A 19,918-nucleotide genomic window follows, 5' to 3' on the forward strand; every position below is an offset into this window, starting at 1 on the left:
TATTTTTGACATTTAATTATTATTAAAATGTTTTTAATTTCCCATTCTGTAATTTGGCGCCTCCTCCTGAGGATGGCGCCGCAGAGCTGTTTCGCCTGATTTATAGGTTATTTAAAAAACAAACAAGAAACGTTCCAATTAAGTGTACAGAACAAGCCTTATACAAATATTTTTATCTACATGTTTTTGTTTAAATTTTTTACATTCTGCAATTTGGCGCCCGCTCCAGAGGGTAGCGCATGTTTTGCCTGATTTTTAGGTTATTTTAAAAAACAAACAAAAATAAAACAAAAACGTTCCAATTATGTGTACGGAATGCACATCATTCAAACATTTTTATTTACATTTTTTTATTATTGACATTTTTATTTTATTTTTTCTCATTCTGTAATTTGGCGCTTCCTCCAGAGGATGGCGCCCCGGAGCTTTTACACCTTATTTGTAGGTTATTTAATAATAAAATAAAAAAAAACTTTCCAATTAAGTGTACAGAAAGCACATTATACAAATATTTTTTATTTACATTCTGCAATTTGGCCCCCCCTCCACAGGGTGGCGCCCCGGAGCTGTTTCGCCTGATAAGCCGAGGAGCAGCCGTGAGAACGATCGAGAGGCACCGTGCCAAGAATTACCGGTATGAGGTCACCGATGAAGGCAATGACGTCATTTACCTCACCTCGCTCAGGGACACCAACGAAACGGATGTTCGAAGAACGGCTTCTCCTTCAGGTCACAGGTGTGCGTTTTATTCTTCCAAAGTCGCCAGTAATTACACAAGTTTTTTTTTCTTTAAAGCTGTCATTGCTCAAAAAAATAATAATGAATCAAAATAAATGTTATGTATTTCTCAGCGAAGCTAAAAGTATTTCACATCAAATATTCAACTTTAAAATATTTTTGAGGCAAATATTGCATCATTTGAGTGTTTGCCGTAACCCAAAAAGTTTTTGTTAGGAAAAAAAGGGCATAAAACGGACAAAAAAGATTTAAAAAATCATTAAAAAAAAAATTTAATCGACAAAATGAGCAGAAGTTCATCTGATAATTTAAGTCCTGAAATTTAAAAAATAAACTCACACTTTTATAGATGTGAGGCCCTTTTAGAACTCTGAGAATTAAAAGAATGCTCTTGTTCAAAAAATAATAATGAATCAAAATCAATTATATGAATTTCTGTCATAATCATAATTGCTGTAACAAAAAAGTTTTCATTTGGAAAAAAGGACGTGAATCAAACAAACATTGATAAAAGAATAATACAATAAATAATTGACAGAATAAGCTGAAGTTCATATAAAGATTTAAGCGCTGCAAGTAAAAAAATAAAATGAAACTAACGCTTTTATAAACGTTAAGCCCTTTTAGAAACCTGAGATTTAAAAAGAATATTGTTAAAAAAAAAAATGTTATGATTTTTTGACCTAAATGGGTCTCTTATTTTTTCCACATCAAATATTGCACTTTGAAATACTTGTTGGGGGAAATATAAAAAGATTTAAAAAATTAAAAAATAAAAACTTATAATCGACCGAATAAGCTGAAGTTGATCTAAAGATTCAGGCGCTAAAAGTAAAAAATAAAATAAAACTCACACTTTTATAAATGTAAGGCCCTTTTAGAACCCAGAGAATTGAAAACAATGTTATTCTATCTATTAAACAGACAAGAAGCAAGGAATTAAACAGAGACATGATTCAATTTAGCTCAATGAGGAGAGCGCGTAGACCTGTACAGTGTCGTCCCACGCTCTGACGACGGGATTACACACCTCCTCTTTTATTTGGACTGTCCCTGATTACATGGCAACAGCTGTTTCTAAGGAGAGAGGGGGTCATAAACAGCTGTTGCCCTCAGTCACAAAACAGTTCAAAGAAAAGATGCCTGAAGCTTGCATCAGGTTCTGCTTCCTCTACGCTTTGTAGCTCTCGGGTCAAGACTAGATCTTCCTGTGGAGTACAATAGATCAAAGAAACCGACACCTTCATGTCGCTTCCCATCGTACGCAGAGTTTTACAAACCTTTCGCTTGGTAAGATCAAAGACAGCTTTTGTCTGCTCGCCGGGAACAGAAAGTTTTGTGATAACTTACATACAATTATTCTGACATTATTGCTCAAAAAATAATAATGAATCAAAATAAATGTATGTATTTCTGACCGAGGCTAAAAGTATTTCACATTAAATATTCCAGTGTGAGTGTATGTCGTAAAAAAAAAAGTTTTTGTTGGGAAAAAAAAGGGCAAATGACAAACAAAAAGAAGATACAAAAATGCATAATTGACGGAATAAGCTGAAGTTGATATGAAGATTTAGGCGCTGAAAGTAAAAAAATCAAATAAAACTAACACTTTTATAAATGTGAGGCCCTTTTAGAACCCCGAAAATTACGATGTTCATGCTCAAAAAATAATAATGAATCAAAATAAGTGTTGGGAATTTCTGACCGAGGCTAAAAGTATTTCGCATAAAATATTCCACTTTGAAATATTTTTGGGGAAATATTTAATCGTTTGAGTGTGTGCAGTTACATTGTGTGGGCGTAAAACAAACAAAAAAAAAGATCAGAAAATAATAAAACGTACAATCGACAGAATAAGCTGAAGTTGATATGTAGGTTTAAGCGCTGGAACATCTGGTCCAAACGCAACACCATCCATCCATTTTTAAACCGCTTATCCCTTAAAGGGTCACAGGGGGTGCTGGAGCCTATCTCAGCTATAACTATGAGATAGAACATTTGAAAATAGGGGAAAAAACATTGAACCTTGAAAGTGAAATTGAAGTCATACTAATGAGATAAAAAGTCATAATTTAGATAAAAATGTGAAATTCTGAGATAAAGTCAAATTGATGTGATTGAAAAGTCATAATTATAGGATTAATAAATCGTAATTAAGATAAAGTATAGATTACTAGATACAAAAGTCATAATTGTGAGACAAAAATGTTCAATTTTGAGATAGAAGGTACAAATGAGGTAAAATCAAAATTATGAGGTATAAAAGTTGAAATGGAAGTCATAATGAGATAAAATCATAATTTAGACCTTTTATACCATAACATTTCAAAATTATGTGAAAAAGACAAAATTATGTGATAAAATGTCAATTATAGGCTCAAGAGTCGTAATTAAGTGGAAAAAGTCAAAATTATTATAGTCGTAATTATGAGAGTTTAATGTACTAGAAAAGAGTCATAACTATGAGATAAAAAATCAAAATTATGTTATTAAAAAAACGGAAATGCTGATTATCGGTCCTGCTAGACACCGACCTCTATTTAATAATACAACTTTAACATTTGACAACCAAATAATAAAACAAGGTGACTCTGTAAAAAATCTGGGTATTATCTTCGACCCAACTCTCTCCTTTGAGTCACACATTAAAAGCGTTACTAAAACGGCCTTCTTTCATCTCCGTAATATCGCTAAAATTCGCTCCATTTTGTCCACTAAAGACGCCGAGATCATTATCCATGCGTTTGTTACGTCTCGTCTCGATTACTGTAACGTATTATTTTCGGGTCTCCCCATGTCTAGCATTAAAAGATTACAGTTGGTACAAAATGCGGCTGCTAGACTTTTGACAAGAACAAGAAAGTTTGATCATATTACGCCTGTACTGGCTCACCTGCACTGGCTTCCTGTGCACTTAAGATGTGACTTTAAGGTTTTACTACTTACGTATAAAATACTACACGGTCTAGCTCCAGCCTATCTTGCCGATTGTATTGTACCTTATGTCCCGGCAAGAAATCTGCGTTCAAAGGACTCCGACTTATTAGTGATTCCTAGAGCTCAAAAAAAGTCTGCGGGCTATAGAGCGTTTTCCGTTCGGGCTCCAGTACTCTGGAATGCCCTCCCGGTAACAGTTCGAGATGCTACCTCAGTAGAAGCATTTAAGTCTCATCTTAAAACTCATCTGTATACTCTAGCCTTTAAATAGACCTCCTTTTTAGACCAGTTGATCTGCCGCTTCTTTTCTTTCTCCTATGTCCCCCCCTCCCTTGTGGAGGGGGTCCGGTCCGATGACCATGGATGAAGTACTGACTGTCCAGAGTCGAGACCCAGGATGGACCGCTCGTCGGGACCCAGGATGGACCGCTCGTCTGTATCAGTTGAGATGGTTTCCTGTGGACGGGACTCTCACTGCTGTCTTGGAGCCACTATGGATTGAACTTTCACAGTATCATGTTAGACCCGCTCGACATCCATTGCTTTCGGTGCCCAAGAGGGGGGGGGGGTTGCCCACATCTGAGGTCCTCTCCAAGGTTTCTCATAGTCAGCATTGTCACTGGCGTCCCACTGAATGTGAATTCTCCCTGCCCACTGGGTGTGAGTTTTCCTTGCCCTTTTGTGGGTTCTTCCGAGGATGTTGTAGTCGTAATGATTTGTGCAGTCCTTTGAGACATTTGTGATTTGGGGCTATATAAATAAACATTGATTGATTGATTGATAAAAAGTGGTATTGAGAATACTAGATAAGAAAATCATAATTGCGAGACAAAAATTCGCAATTGTGAAATAGAAAGTCAAAGTATGAGATAAATAAAAATATGAGATACAAAGGTTGATAATAATGAGATAAAATCACAATTTTGACTTTTATTGGATAAAAAGTCCAAACTGTATAAAAAAGTTGAAATTATGTGATAAAAAGTCAAGTATGGGATTCAAAGTCTCAATTATGTGGAAAACGTCCAATACATGAGATAAAGTCGTAATTATGATAAAGTCTAATATACTAGGTAAAAAAGTCATAACTATAAGATAAAAAGTGATAAGTATGTGATTAAAAAGTCTCAATTATAGGATTAATAAATAGTAGTTGAGATAAAGTCTAGATTACTAGATAAGAAAGTCATAATTGTGAGACAAAAATTCACAATTGTTAGATAGAAAGTTTAAATTATGAGATAAATCAAAAATATGATACAAAAGTTGAAATGGAAGTCATAATAATGACATAAAATCACAATTTTGACTTTTTATCCTGTGTGAAAGTCAAAATTATGTGATAAAAAGTCAATTATAGGACTAAGAGTCTTATGTGGAAAAAGTTGAATACATGAGATAAAGTCGTAATTACGACAAAGTCTAATATACTAGGTAAGAAAGTCATAAGATTATAAGAGAAAAAGTCATAATTATAGTATTAAAAAGTCATAATTGACAGTCTAGATTTACTAGTTAAGAAAGTCATAATTGTGAGATAAAAATTCGCAATTGTAAGATAGAAAGTCTAAATTATGAGATACAAAAGTTGAAATGGAAGTCATAATATTGAGATAAAAATTACAAAATTATGTGAACAAGCTGCGATGAGGTGGCGACTTGTCCAGGGTGTACCCCGCCTTCCGCCCGATTGTAGCTGAGATAGGCGCCAGCGCCCCCCGCGACCCCCAAAGGGAATAAGCGGTAGAAAATGGATGGATGGATGTGAACAAGTTGAAATTATGTGATAAAAGTCTAAATTATGAGATAAAGTCTAATATGTCATTAAACGGCATAAAACATTTAAACTATGAGAAGTTGAAATTGAAGTCATGAGATTGAAAAAATCTAAATTTAGATAAAAATGGGAAATTATGAGATCAAAAGTCAATTGTGTGGAAAAGTTGTAATTATGAGATAGTCGAAATAAGGAGATAAAAAGTTATAATTTAGAAAAAAATGTGATATGAGATACCGTATTTCCTTGAATTGCCGCTGGGGCGCTAATTAATTTAAAACCTCTTCTCACTCCTGCGCTTATCAAAGGCATGCAGTAAAAGTAAGCATGCGCTAATTATTTTAAAACCTCTTCTCACTCCGGCACTTACCAAACGTATGCAGTAAAAATTTGAGTGTGATGTAAGTTTGGACCTTAAATCCTACTGAATAGCTCTTAACCTTCTTCCCTTTATGTGTTTTCAAATTACCGGTATTGAAATCAGCCTCCTCCATTTTGAAAATGATGACAGGGGAAGTGTCACTCGTGACGTCACGAGTTTGACCAGGCGGTAATACTAAGCATGCGCTAATTATTTTGGGAAGCGAGTTTGACCCGGCAGTAATTCAAGGAAATACGGTAAGTCAAAATCATGTGATTAAAAAGTCATAATCACAGGATTAAAAAGTTGTAATTGAGATAAAGTCTAGATTACTAGATAGTAAAAGTCATAATTGTGAGATAAAAATTCGCAACGGTGAGATATGAAAGTCGAAAATGTGAGATAAAAACTCGTAATTCTCATATAGAAAGCCTAAGTTATGAGATAAATCCAAATTATAAGATACAAAAGTTGAAATGGAAGTCATAATAATGACATGAAATCATAATTTAGATACAATTTTGAAATTTGGTTTAAAAAGTCAAAATTACGTTAAAAAAAGGCATACATATAGGATAAAAAGTTAAAATTATGAGAAAAAGTCATAATTAAGAGAAAAAGTCTAATATACTAGATAAGAAAGTCATAATTATGAGATAAAAAGTCGAAATTATGAGATAAGAAAGTTGAAATTGAAGTCATAATAATGAGTTAAAAAGCATTGTTTGGATTAAAAACGTGAAATTATGAGATAAGAAAGTCAAAATTATGTAATTAGAAAGTCATAATTATAGGATAAAAAGTCACAATTATGCGAAAGTCAAAATTCTGAGATAAGAAGTTGAAAAAGTTATAATTATGAAATAAAAAGTTGTCACATAAACAGTGTTTCTTATGTCGTGGGAGATTTCCTATTCCTGAAATCATTTCCATCCTTTGCCTTCATTGGGGGCGGAGCTATGTTCGAGTGGAAACACTTCCGTGTTCTTACTCCACTCACGCCGCTCGTTAGTGCTGCTAATGATAAAAAACATGGATTATTCTCACTCCCACTCATTTATTGTTCTGAATGTGACATTTGATTCACAATAAAGGTTTGATGTCACCTCCTAGCTTTGGCTACCTTGACCAAAATAGTTTCTCTATTGATTTTGTGGTCGAAAGAAATCCTCTGACTGATCCATCGTCTTGTCGCCATGGCGACCGGAGATGTTTGGGTGATGGAGCAGGCGCCTTGTGTTGAAGTTGGGTGGATCGTATCCAGGGGTGGACCTGGCAGGACACGCTCTCTGTCTGAGGCACGTCTGCGCGAGAACCATTAAACTGATCCTGACCTGCTGCTGCTGGTGGTGGTCTTGGCCAGACCATGTCGGGTGGGGGGGGGGTTCACAGATGAGTCCAAACATCTAGAAGACTTCTCTTCTGCTATGCTCTGGAAGATCTGTAATGCCCTGAAGTTCTCGCAGACCCTGAAAAAGGAAAACAACAGTCTGATTTTTTTACCAATAAAAAAATCAAGAAGCGCATCCTCTGGAATGTGCGAAGAGCCAACTGACCTCCAGCACCATGCGGATGTTTGCTTTGATTTTAGCAGCGTCTTTGGTCAGCTGATCCGTGAAGCTAAAAGACACAAGCAGCATTAGCACGGCGGCGTCTCGCATGAGGAACTCCAATGCAAAGATGCTAAAAGCAGTGAGTTGTCGCTGACGCTGTGAGCTGACTCGTCTTCTTGTCGATGAAGCGCAGAGCTTCCGCGTGGTCCATCTCCACGAAAAAGCCAAAGCCCACCAACACGAAGATCTTGGATGAGTCCTCCCTGGGTTAACAGACAGAAGTTCCTTACATTGTGGATACAAATCTTTAGCAGGCGTTCATTTGTGCACATGTCAAAATAAAACATACACCAGGGCTGGCCAAACCTTTTCCACTGAGAGCCCCAGACTGACAAAGGATGCGGCTGCCGTTTTAGAAGTTTTCACCCTCAAAACCAGTACAATATATATCGATTCTTTATCAGGCAACTAGAAAATGCAATTTTGGCAAAAAAGGCTAACAGTTAGCACGCGTCAAGTAACAAAAATGTGAGCAAAAGGAGCTAAAAAAAAACATGCTGACAATACAATGCTTATATGCTAATAGTTAGCATTAGTGAAATTCCCAAATATGAAACTGAGCTGTATACCTGCTTAATTAGCTAAAAAATCAGTCATGCTAGTGTTAGAATTAGAGATGTCCGGTAATATCAGACTGCTAATGTTATCGGCCCATAAATGCTTTAAAATGTAATATCGGAAACTATCGGTATCGGTTTCAAAAAGTAGAATGTATGACTTTTTAAAACGCCGCTGTACGTAGTGGTACACAGATGTGGGGAGAAGTACAGAGCGCCAATAAACCTTAAAGGCCTACTGAAACCCACTACTACCGACCATGCAGTCCGATAGTTTATATATCAATGATGAAATATTAACATTGCAACACATGCCAATACGGCCTTTTTAGTTGACTAAATTGCAATTTTAAATTTCCCGCCAAGTGTCCTGTTGAAAACGTCGCAGTATGATGATGCGTGCGTTTGACGTCACCGGTTGTAGCTGACATTTTTTTCCAGCCCCATCCATGCTATAAGTAGTCTGCTTTAATCCCATAATTACACAGCATTCTGGACATCTGTGTTGCTGAATCTTTTGCAATTTGTTCAATTAATAATGGAGACGTCAAAAGAAGAAAGATGGAGGTGGGAAGCTGTTAGCCTTTGGCAACACAAACACAACCGGTGTTTCCTTGTTTAAAATTCCCGAAAGCGAAGCTTTACTATGGAACAGAGCGGTCAACCGGCAGTTTTCGGTGAGAAAATTGTGGAAATAAGTCGCCTCTTACCGGAAATCAGCGGAGCCAGCGTCCTCCTGCAGCTGCCGTGACTTCTCTCCAGACTCTGGCGTCAAAACACCCGTGGTTACACCCCTCTGACTTTAAGGTACTATTTAACTCATTAAAACACTAGCAACACAATAGGCAGATACGGGATTTCCCAGAATTATCCTAGTAAATGTGTCTAAAAACATCTGAATCGCTCTCACTTGCCCTCGCCTTTTTTTTTTTTTTTTTTACTTTTTTTTCTTCTTTTTTCTAGGCCTTCACTCTAAATTTCCTCATCCACGAATCTTTCATCCTTGCTCAAATTAATGGGGAAATTGACGCTTTTCTCGATCCGAATTGCTCTAGCTGCTGCTGGCTATGATTGTAAACAATGTGAGGATGTGAGGAGCCCTACAACCAGTGACGTCACATGCACATCGTCTGTTACTTTCGGTACAGGCAAGGCTTTTTTTTATTAGCGACCTAAAGTTGCAAACTTTATCGTCGATGTTCTCTACTAAATACTTCAGCAAAAATATGGCAATATCACAAAATGATCAAGTATGACACATAGAATGGACCTGCTATCCCCGTTTAAATAAGAAAATCTCATTTCAGTAGGCCTTTAACACTGTTACAAATATGCGCCACAATGTGAACCCACACCAAACAAGAATGACAAACACATTTCAGGAGAACCTCCGCACCGTAACACAACGTAAACACAACAGAACAAATACCCAGAACCCCTTGCAGCAGTAATTCTTCCGGGACGCTACAAAATACACCCCATTTACCCCCTATCCCCACCCCCAGCCCAACTCCGGCCACTCAACCTCCTCATGCTCTCTCAGGGAGAGCATGTCCCAAATTCCAAGCTGCTGTTTTGAGGCATGTTAAAAAAAATATTGCACTTTGGGACTTCAACAATAAATATGGCAGTGCCATGTTGGCCTTTTTTCCATAACTTGAGTTGATTTATTTTGGAAAACCTTGTTACATTGTTTAACGCATCCAGCGGGGCATCACAACAAAATTAGGCATAATAATGTGTTAATTCCACGACTGTATATATCGGTATCAGTTGATATCGGTATCGGTAATTAACAGTTGGACAATATCGGAATATCGGATATCGGTAAAAAAGCCATTATCGGTCATCTCTAGTTAGAATGCTAAAATGCGTCAAGTACCAAATTGTATTACTCTGAGGTGTGTACCTAAAAAATTAGTAAAATGAGTTAAAAAGCTAGCATGCTGACAGTACTATGATAATATGCTAAGAGTTATCATTAGTGAAATACCCAAAAATATGACACTAAGCTGTATACCTGCTAAATTAGCAAAAAAAAATCTACCATACTAGTGTTCGCAAGCTAAAATGCTAACTGTAACATGTGTCAAGTACCAAATTATATTACTCTGAGGTGTGTACTGGAAAATATGAGTAAAAATGAGCTAAAAAAAAAAACAGCATGCTGACAGTACTATGAAAATATGCTAAAATTTAGCATTAGTAGAATACCAAAAAATAAGACACTGAGCTGCATACTTGTTAAATTAGCTAAAATTAAATAATCTAGCATACTAGTGTTAGCAAACTAAAATGCTAACTGTAACATGCGTCAAGTACCAAATTGTATTACACTGAGGTGTGTACCTAAAAAATTTGTAAAATGAGTTAAAAAGCTAGCATGCTGACAGTACTATGATAATATGCTAAGAGTTATCATTAGTGAAATACCAAAAAATATGACACTAAGCTGTATACCTGCTAAATTAGCAAAAAAAAATCTACCATACTAGTGTTCGCAAGCTAAAATGCTAACTGTAACATGTGTCAAGTACCAAATTATATTACTCTGAGGTGTGTACTGGAAAATATGAGTAAAAATGAGCTAAAAAAAAAAACAGCATGCTGACAGTACTATGAAAATATGCTAAAATTTAGCATTAGTAGAATACCAAAAAATAAGACACTGAGCTGCATACTTGCTAAATTAGCTAAAATTAAATAATCTAGCATACTAGTGTTAGCAGGCTAAAATGCTAACTGTAACATGCGTCAAGTACCAAATTGTATTACACTGAGGTGTGTACCTAAAAAATTTGTAAAATGAGTTAAAAAGCTAGCATGCTGACAGTACTATGATAATATGCTAAGAGTTATCATTAGTGAAATACCAAAAAATATGACACTAAGCTGTATACCTGTTAAATTAGCAAAAAAAAAATCTACCATACTAGTGTTCGCAAGCTAAAATGCTAACTGTAACATGTGTCAAGTACCAAATTATATTACTCTGAGGTGTGTACTGGAAAATATGAGTAAAAATTAGCAAAAAAAAAACAGCATGCTGACAGTACTATGAAAATATGCTAAAATTTAGCATTAGTAGAATACCAAAAAATAAGACACTTAGCTGCATACTTGCTAAATTAGCTAAAATTAAATAATCTAGCATACTAGTGTTAGCAGGCTAAAATGCTAACTGTAACATGCGTCAAGTACCAAATTGTATTACACTGAGGTGTGTGCCGAAAAAAATTGTAAAAATTAGGTAAAAAAACAACAACCCAGCATTCTAACAGTAATATGGAACTATGCTAACAGTTAGCATTAGTAAAATAGCAAAAAAAATGACACTGAGCTGTATACTTGCTAAATTAGCTAAAAAAAACAATCTAGCATGCTAGTGTTAGCATGCTAAAATGCTAACTGTAATATGCTTCAAGTACCAAATTGTATTACTCTGAGGTGTGTACCAAAAAAATTAGTAAAAATGAGGTTAAAAAAAACCCTAGCATGCTGACAGTACTATGAAAATATGCTAACAGTTAGCATTAGTAAAATACCAAAAACTGACACTGAACTGTATACGTGCTAAATTAGCTAAAAAAAAAAGTCTAGCATGCTAGTGTTAGCATGCTAAAATGCTAACTGTAACATGCATTAAGTACCAAAATATATTACTCTGAGATGTGTACCTGACAGTACTATGATAATATGCTAACAGTTATCGTTAGTGAAAACCCAAAAATGTTCAGCAATTATCACATACATTTTACATTTCTAAATCCATACTACTTTGCATTAGTCTCCTATCTTCAACATAATCATTTTTCCTACAATCACAGTATTTCTACATTCAAACCATTTTACAGTTAAACCTTTTCCCCCTTTTCTTATACATTCCACTAGCATTTAAAACAGCAAACTTCAATATTCAAACCATTCCTACTGTACATTCAAACACAGAACTGGAATTTAACCGAGGCAACCGCGGCAGTTTCCGCGACCGCCCTCTTATTTGCGGCAACGCCTTGCCGTGACCGCCCTTGACTCGTTCCTTGCTAATGGACAAGGGATATAATGGTCAACGACATAATGATAACTAAAGATACAACTCCAGATGTTTAGTAAGACTGTCTTCTTTATAAATGACCAAAAACCCTGTAACTATTAATTCATTTTAAACAACACAAAGTCAGACCCATACGCACTTTTGTTATTTTGATTTCTAGTCACGGTGTGGCAACATCGTTACACTCGCTCCAGGGATTCACCCTCGGAGTATACTTACTCAACAGACCTACATGTCACACTAAGGGTGGCCGTATGAACAACGCCAACACTGTCATAAACCTCTGCCACATAGTGAGACCATACTAAACAACAATGACAATCACATTTCGGGAAAATATTTGCACCGCGACACAACAAACACAACGGAACACATTCCGAGAATTCCTTGCAGCACTAACTCTTCCAGGACGCTACAGTCATTTTCCCTCGCTTCCCGCCATGTGTCTCAGCACTGCTGTTAGATGGAGACAGGTGTGGACAATATTGGATACACTTGTCCCCACGCTCAAAGTATACAGCAAAGGAGAAAAACTATATGAGGTGTCACTCCTGTTTTTTTGTTGTTGTTGGGCAAACTGTTGTACTGCACCACAAGGGGGCGTTAGAGAAGAACACATCTTGTTTATTAGACTTTATCTTCATTAACCAAACTACTTTGTGTTTTATTTTGATATCAAAAATTAAACGCCATGTTTAAAAAAAAAAATATATTAAAAATCATGTCACAAAGGTATTACTTCAAAAACATTTGACACCTCATTTTGTTAATGTTTTATTGTGTGTAGTTAATTCCTATATGACATATTTCTGCTTAAACTCTTAATGGATCTGTCCCAATACAGCATTTACATGTACATAACTTAAAAAATAAATAATAAAAAACAATATTTCCCTCTATCAAAAGGCAAACATAGAGATAAAGGAATCACGAAATAACAAAAAGCTAAAAAGTTTATAATAATAATGAATTTAATTTTTTTTATAATTATGCATGCATGCTTTGGAGCACCTGCCTGGAAAGAAAATAATATTTGCCTTGGTGCCCTAAAATATGAACCCTCCTTTAAGGCAACACATGCCTTGACCTTAAAAAGTTAAAATTTGAGGCCTGCAAACATATTCTTGCAATATTCTACATTCCTTCAGCATTGCATTTTCTAGTTACTATTGTTGTTGTGATGACTATAATGGGAGAGAGGAAAAAAGCTTACACTTCTGCCTGAACGTAGAAGTTACATCCCAGGTCAACGTCTGTCTTGAGGCGCTGAGAGCCTGTCTCCTGTCCACACACACAACAACATACTGTACATGCAAGTCACTTCTTGTGTATTTTGTTGTAGCTGTTACATATACTGTAATATTGTTCATGGTAATTGGGATTTGTTATATATTGTGTATATATATATATATTGTGTATATATATATATACATACTGTATGTATGTATGTGTGGGAAAAATCACAAGACTACTTCAGCTCAACAGAACTGTTTCATGAGGGGTTCCCTCAATCGTCAGGAGATTTCAATGGAAGCATTCACATACATACAATGGTTTATGGTTTATATAGGGCACAGAGTGGGTAGGTACAGGCAGGCGTAGGGGCGTGGTGATTGGCATATGTGTTACCTAGGAGGTGTTTCCGTCTCTGACGGCATGCTGATATGATTTCACTGCGCTTGTTGAGGGATGAACGATTGAGGGAACCCCTCGTGAAACAGTTCTGTAGAGATGAAGTAGTCTTGTGATTTTTCCTACACATACATATTGCGCTTTACCACGGTATCAAGCACTATTCTCTGGATAATCCAATTAAGATATATATATCTATCTATTTTTTTCGTCAAAAACCTCTATGAAAAGTAAAAACAAAGGACCCAGATTTCCCTCGCCCGGACGCGGGTCACAGGGGCCCCCCTCTGGAGCCAGGCCCAGAGGTGGGGCACGATGGCGAGCGCCTGGTGGCCGGGCCTGTACCCATGGGGCCCGGCCGGGCACAACCCGAAGAGGCAACGTGGGTCACCCCTCCAATGGGCTCACCACCCATAGCAGGGGCCATAGGTTGCCCTTTGTCACCGATTCTGTTCATAAGTTTTATGGACAGAATTTCTAGGCGCAGTCAAGGCATTGAGGGGTTCCGGTTTGGTGGCCGCGGGATTAGGTCTCTGCTTTTTGCAGACGATGTGGTCCCGTTAGCTTCATCTGGCCGGGATCTTCAGCTCTCACTGGATCGGTTCGCAGCCGAGTGTGAAGCGGCCGGAATGAGAATCAGCACCTCCAAGTCCGAGTCTATGGTTCTCTCCCGGAAAAGGGTGGAGTGCCATCTCCGGGTTGGGGAAGAGACCCTGCCCCAAGTGGAGGAGTTCAAGTACCTTGGAGTCTTGTTCACGAGTGAGGGAAGAGTGGATCGTGAGATCGACAGGCGGATCGGTGCGGCGTCTTCAGTAATGCGGATGTTGTACCGATCTGTTGTGGTGAAGAAGGAGCTGAGCCGGAAGGCAAAGCTCTCAATTTACCGGTCGATCTACGTTCCCATCCTCACCTATGGTCATGAGCTTTGGGTCATGACCGAAAGGATAAGATCACGGGTACAAGCGGCCGAAATGAGTTTCCTCCGCCGTGTGGCCGGGCTCTCCCTTAGAGATAGGGTGAGAAGCTCTGTCATCCGGGAGGAACTCAAAGTAAAGCCGCTGCTCCTCCACATCAAGAGGAGCCAGATGAGGTGGTTCGGGCATCTGGTCAGGATGCCACCCGAACGCCTCCCGAGGGAGGTGTTTAGGGCACGTCCAACCGGTAGGAGGCCACGGGGAAGACCCAGGACATGTTGGGAAGACTACGTCTCCCGGCTGGCCTGGGAACGCCTCGGGATCCCCCGGGAAGAGCTAGACGAAGTGGCTGGGGAGAGGGAAGTCTGGGCTTCCCTGCTTAGGCTACTGCCCCCGCGACCCGACCTCGGATAAGCGGAAGAAGATGGATGATGGATGGATATCTATCTATTTGTGTGTATATATATATATATTTATATCCATCCATTATCTACCGCTGGTCCCCTATATACATATATATTGCAGGGTTTCCCGCAGCGCTTTGTTGTTAAGGCGCCCGCCGCCTAAGCTAAAGTCTTAACAAGCTGCTCCGCTTAATTTTGTCTCTGTCTCTGTCAGTACTCTCTGCAGCACCCAGCATTGTCCCATCCACAGAACCATCTGATTGGTTACACGCAGAGCGGTAAAAGCCAATCAGCAGTGCGTATTCAGAGCGCAGGAGTCAGTGCTCCAGCGTTGTGATGAGCAGAAAGGTGTTTAGCAGGTGAGCATCAGGCAGCGGACTCTCCCCAAATTGTAATAAACACCTCCCAGTCAGCTACTAGTAACATCACTAGGAGCCCATTGACGTTTTAGAAACACAAGCGGCAGCTCAGCTCGTTCGCAGTCCTTGAGGTAAAGGCTAATTAGCTTTTAGCGTAACGGTAGCTCATTTTGCGGTGTGTGTGTGTCTGTGTGTGTGCGTGCGTGCGTGTGTTACGGACAGCAAAGCTCTGTCTGTCTGTTATTTCACTTTCCCCCTTTTTCTGTGTTGATTGATCTGTGTTGAAGCAGCAAAAAAGGACATTATGTTAAATGAACAGTTTCTGTTTCTGATAGTTGATATAATAATGTAACTGCATCATAAATCCTACATGAACTCCATGGTGTTCAGGGATGAATAGTCTCTCCTATTGCTATTGTACTATTTTTTACAGCTATACTTACATTAATCATTGGTAATGTAGCAGCCTAGTTTTGAATGGCAGAGTCCCTGCTATCACATGTTGATAAAAATATAATTTACGTAACAAAAATCAAATACAGGCTTCCAAAATGCTGTAATAAATTAAGCATGATGAGTTGAATATATGTCAGCATGTGGCATAATAGTGACATACTTAGTATCTCAGGTAACTAGGACTGTTTTATTTTTACTTTATGGAAAAAATATCGAGATATAAATCGTATATCGCCATTCAGCAAATGGAGTGGAAACCAAAAATCTTAGGCTTCTTCACGCGACGAGCCCGGCCTACTTCACCACAGTCTGTAGTCTATTGCCCCCCAGGCTATATGGTGGCAGCGACAAGGTAGAGACGTGATGGCGACAGGTCGAGTAACACCGATTCTTACACCCACCCACCCCCGTCCCCGGTCTCTCTGCCGGAGAGACACCACCTTAACTAACACATTTTCTGGGGGAAACACTGTATTGTATATATACAGCTCACTGGATCGGTTCGCACCCGAGTGTAAAGCAACTGGGATGGGAATCAGCACCTCCAAGTCCGAGTCCATGGTTCTTGCCCGGAAAAGGGTGGAGTGCCATCTCTGGGTCAGGGAGGAGATCTTGCCCCAAGTGGAGAAGTTTAAGTACCTCGGAGTCTTGTTCACGAGTGAGGGAAGAGTGGATCGGGAGGTCGACAGGCGGATCGGTGCGGCTTCTTCAGTAACGCGGACGCTGTATCGATCCATTGTGGTGAAGAAGGAGCAGAGCTGGAAGGCAAAGCTCTCCATTTACTGGTCGATATACATTCCCATCCTCACCTATGGTCATGAGCTTTGGGTCATGACCAAAAGGAGCTTCCTTCGCCGGGTGGCGGGGCTCTCCCTTAGAGATAGGGTGAGAAGCTCTGCCATCCGGGAGGAGCTCAAAGAAAAGCCGCTGCTTCTCCACATCGAGAGGAGCCAGATGAGGTGTATCAGGCCCATAGGAGGCCACGGGGAAGACCCAGGACACGTTGGGAAGACTATGTCTCCCGACTGGCCAGGTAACGCCTCGGGATCTACCGGGAGGAGCTGGACGAAGTGGCTGGGGAGAGGGAAGTCTGGCCTTCCCTGCTTAGGCTGCTGCCCCCGCAAACCCGACCTCGGATAAGCGGAAAAATATGGATGATATATATATTATATAAAAATATAATATAACAATATGTCAGTACAAATTATATACTGTATATATAATATGTAAATATTACATATATGTTACAGTATATTTTATATTGCTACTATGGTACTTTTTTAGTCTACTCAATACTTAATACCTGCATCATCCTTTCCATCCATTGAAATTGAGCTACTGTGTGGAACAATTTCCCTTGTGGATCAATACAGTTTGTCTAAGTCGAAGTCTAAATGTAATGTGTGTGTGCATACCTGCAAACTCCGTATGGTGTTCTTGAGCTGCAGGTACTGAGCTGTTTGATCATAAACGGAGTCTCGCTGCTCCATCACCGCCCTGAAAAGCAACAAACAAGCTCTAACCATGTGGACATGTACTTTGTAAGTGGACATGTACTTTGTATGTTGACATGTACAAACCCCATTTCCATATGAGTTGGGAAATTGTGTTAGATGTTAATTTAAACGGAATACAATGATTTGCAAATCCTTTTCAACCCATATTCAGTTGGATGCACTACAAAGACAAGATATTTGATGTTCAAACTCATAAACTTAATTTTCTTTGCAAATAATAATTAACTTAGAATTTCATGGCTGCAACACGTGCCAAAGTAGTTGGGAAAGGGAATGTTCACCACTGTGTTACATTACCTTTTCTTTTAACAACACTCAAACGTTTGGGAACTCCATTCATCCATTTTCTACCGCTTATTCCCTTTTTGGGGTCGCGGGGGGCGCTGGCGCCTATCTCAGCTACAATCGGGCGGAAGGCGGGGTACACCCTGGACAAGTCGCCACCTCATCGCAGGGCCAACACAGATAGACAGACAACATTCACACTCACATTCACACACTAGGGACCATTTAGTGTTGCCAATCAACCTATCCCCAGGTGCATGTCTTTGAAGGTGGGAGGAAGCCGGAGTACCCGGAGGGAACCCACGCATTCACGGGGAGAACATGCAAACTCCACACAGAAAGATCCCGAGCCTTTTGATTGATTGATTGATACTTTTATTAGTAGATTGCACAGTACAGTACATATTCCGTACAATTGACCACTAAATGGTAACACCCGAATAAGTTTTTCAACTTGTTTAAGTCGGGGTCCACGTTAATCAATTCATGGTAAAGGATTTGAACCCAGGACTGCAGGACCTTCGTATTGTGAGGCAGACGCACTAACCCTTCTGCCACCGTGAACTGAGGAAACTAATTGTTGAAGCTTTGAAAGTGGAATTCTTTCCCATTGTTGTTTTATGTAGAGCTTCAGTCGTTCAACAGTCTGGGATCTCCGCTGTCGTATTTTACGCTTCATAATGCGCCACACATTTTCCATGGGAGACAGGTCTGGACTGGAGGCTGGCCAGGAAAGTACCCGCACTCTTTTTTTTTTACGAAACCACGCTGTTGTAACACTTGTCTTGCTGAAATAAGCAGGGGCGTCCATGATAACGTTGCTTGGATGACAACATATGTTGCTCCAAAACCTGTATGGACCTTTCAGCATCAATTGTGCCTTCACAGATGTGTAAGTTACCCATGCCTTGGGCACTAATACACCCCCATACCATCACAGATGCTTCCTTTTGAACTTTGCGCCTATAACAATCCGAATGGTTATTTTCCTTTTTGTTCTGGAGTACACCACGTCCACAGTTTCCGAATATAATTTGAAATGTGGACTCGTCAGACCACATAACAATTTTCCACTTTGCATCAATCAAGCTTAGGTGAGCTCAGGCCCAGCCAAGCCGGCGGCGTTTCAGGATATTGTCAATCAATCAATCAATGTTTATTTATACAGCCCTAAATCACAAATGTCTCAAAGGACTGCACAAATCATTACGACGACAACATCCTCGGAAGAACCCACAATTGTTGATAATTATGTTTTCCTTTGCATAGTAGAGTTTTAACTTGCACTTACAGATGTGGCGACCAACTGTTGTTACTGACAGTGGTTTTATGAGGTGTTCCTGAGCCCATGTGGTGATATCCTTTACACACGGATGTCGGGTGTTGATGCAGTATAGCCTGAGGGATCAAAAGTCCTTAATATCATCGCTTATGTGCATTGATTTCTCCAGATTCTCTGAACTTCTTGATGATTTTACAGACCGTAGATGGTAAAATCCCTAAATTCCTTGCAATTGCTCGTTGAGAAATGTTGTTCTAAAACTGTTCGACAATTTGCTTGCAAAGTGGTGACCCTCACCCCATCCTTGTTTATGAATTACTTAGCATTTCATGGAAGCTGCTTTTATACCCAATAATGAGACCCAACTGTTCCCAATTAGCCTGCACACCTGTGGGACGTTCCATATAAGTTTGATGAGCGTTCCTCAACTTTTATCAGTATTTATTGCCACCTTTCCCAATTTCTTTGTCACGTGTTGCTGGCATCAAATTCTAAAGTTAATGATTATTTACAACAACAAAAAAATGTTTATAAATTTGAACATCAAATATGTTGTCTTTGTAGCATATTCAACTGAATATGGGTTGAAAATGATTTGTAAATCATTGTATTCCGTTTATATTTACATCTGACAAAATTTCCCAACTCATATGGAAACAGGGATTGTACTTAGTATGTTGACATGTTTACTGATCTTTTACTGCAAGTTAACAGCTATCGTTTATTGGTGAAACCGAGCACGGAAAGCAAACCACAGGTCATTCACGGTGACACGTCTCTTACTGTAAATCCTTCTTCAAGACTTCGTCAATAAACTTCTCATACTGCAACACCTTCTGCTCCACGTCGCCATTCGTGGTCATGTTGACATTAGCAGTAGCCGTGGGCGCCATGGCCGCTCGAGTTTAGTGTGGTTTCACTTCCGCCATAACATCCGGGGACCTGCTGAGCTCATTTACATTTTTTTTTTTTATTAATTTTTTTTTATAAGAAAAAATATTTCTTATACTTTCTTGTTGTCAAATATTATAT

The 19,918-nt window shown here is 39.0% G+C and overlaps 2 protein-coding genes across 2 annotated transcripts in view; both read right to left on the reverse strand.

Moving 5' to 3' along the window:
* Positions 1-19,918, reverse strand: part of pcsk1nl (proprotein convertase subtilisin/kexin type 1 inhibitor, like) — a 290,280-nt gene that overhangs the window by 236,166 nt on the left and 34,196 nt on the right. The gene's annotated exons all lie outside the window — the stretch shown is intronic.
* uxt (ubiquitously-expressed, prefoldin-like chaperone) lies at positions 6,851-19,819 on the reverse strand. Its single transcript, XM_061889041.1, has 6 exons — positions 19,670-19,819; positions 17,218-17,299; positions 13,251-13,318; positions 7,522-7,629; positions 7,370-7,433; positions 6,851-7,282 (listed from the first exon to the last, which is right to left on the reverse strand). The coding sequence occupies exons 1-6, from the start codon at positions 19,777-19,779 to the stop codon at positions 7,220-7,222; spliced, it is 495 nt and encodes a 164-aa protein (XP_061745025.1). The 5' UTR covers positions 19,780-19,819; the 3' UTR covers positions 6,851-7,219.

This window comes from Nerophis ophidion, linkage group LG27 (genome assembly GCF_033978795.1).
Source record: "Nerophis ophidion isolate RoL-2023_Sa linkage group LG27, RoL_Noph_v1.0, whole genome shotgun sequence".
Lineage (NCBI taxonomy): Eukaryota > Metazoa > Chordata > Actinopteri > Syngnathiformes > Syngnathidae > Nerophis > Nerophis ophidion.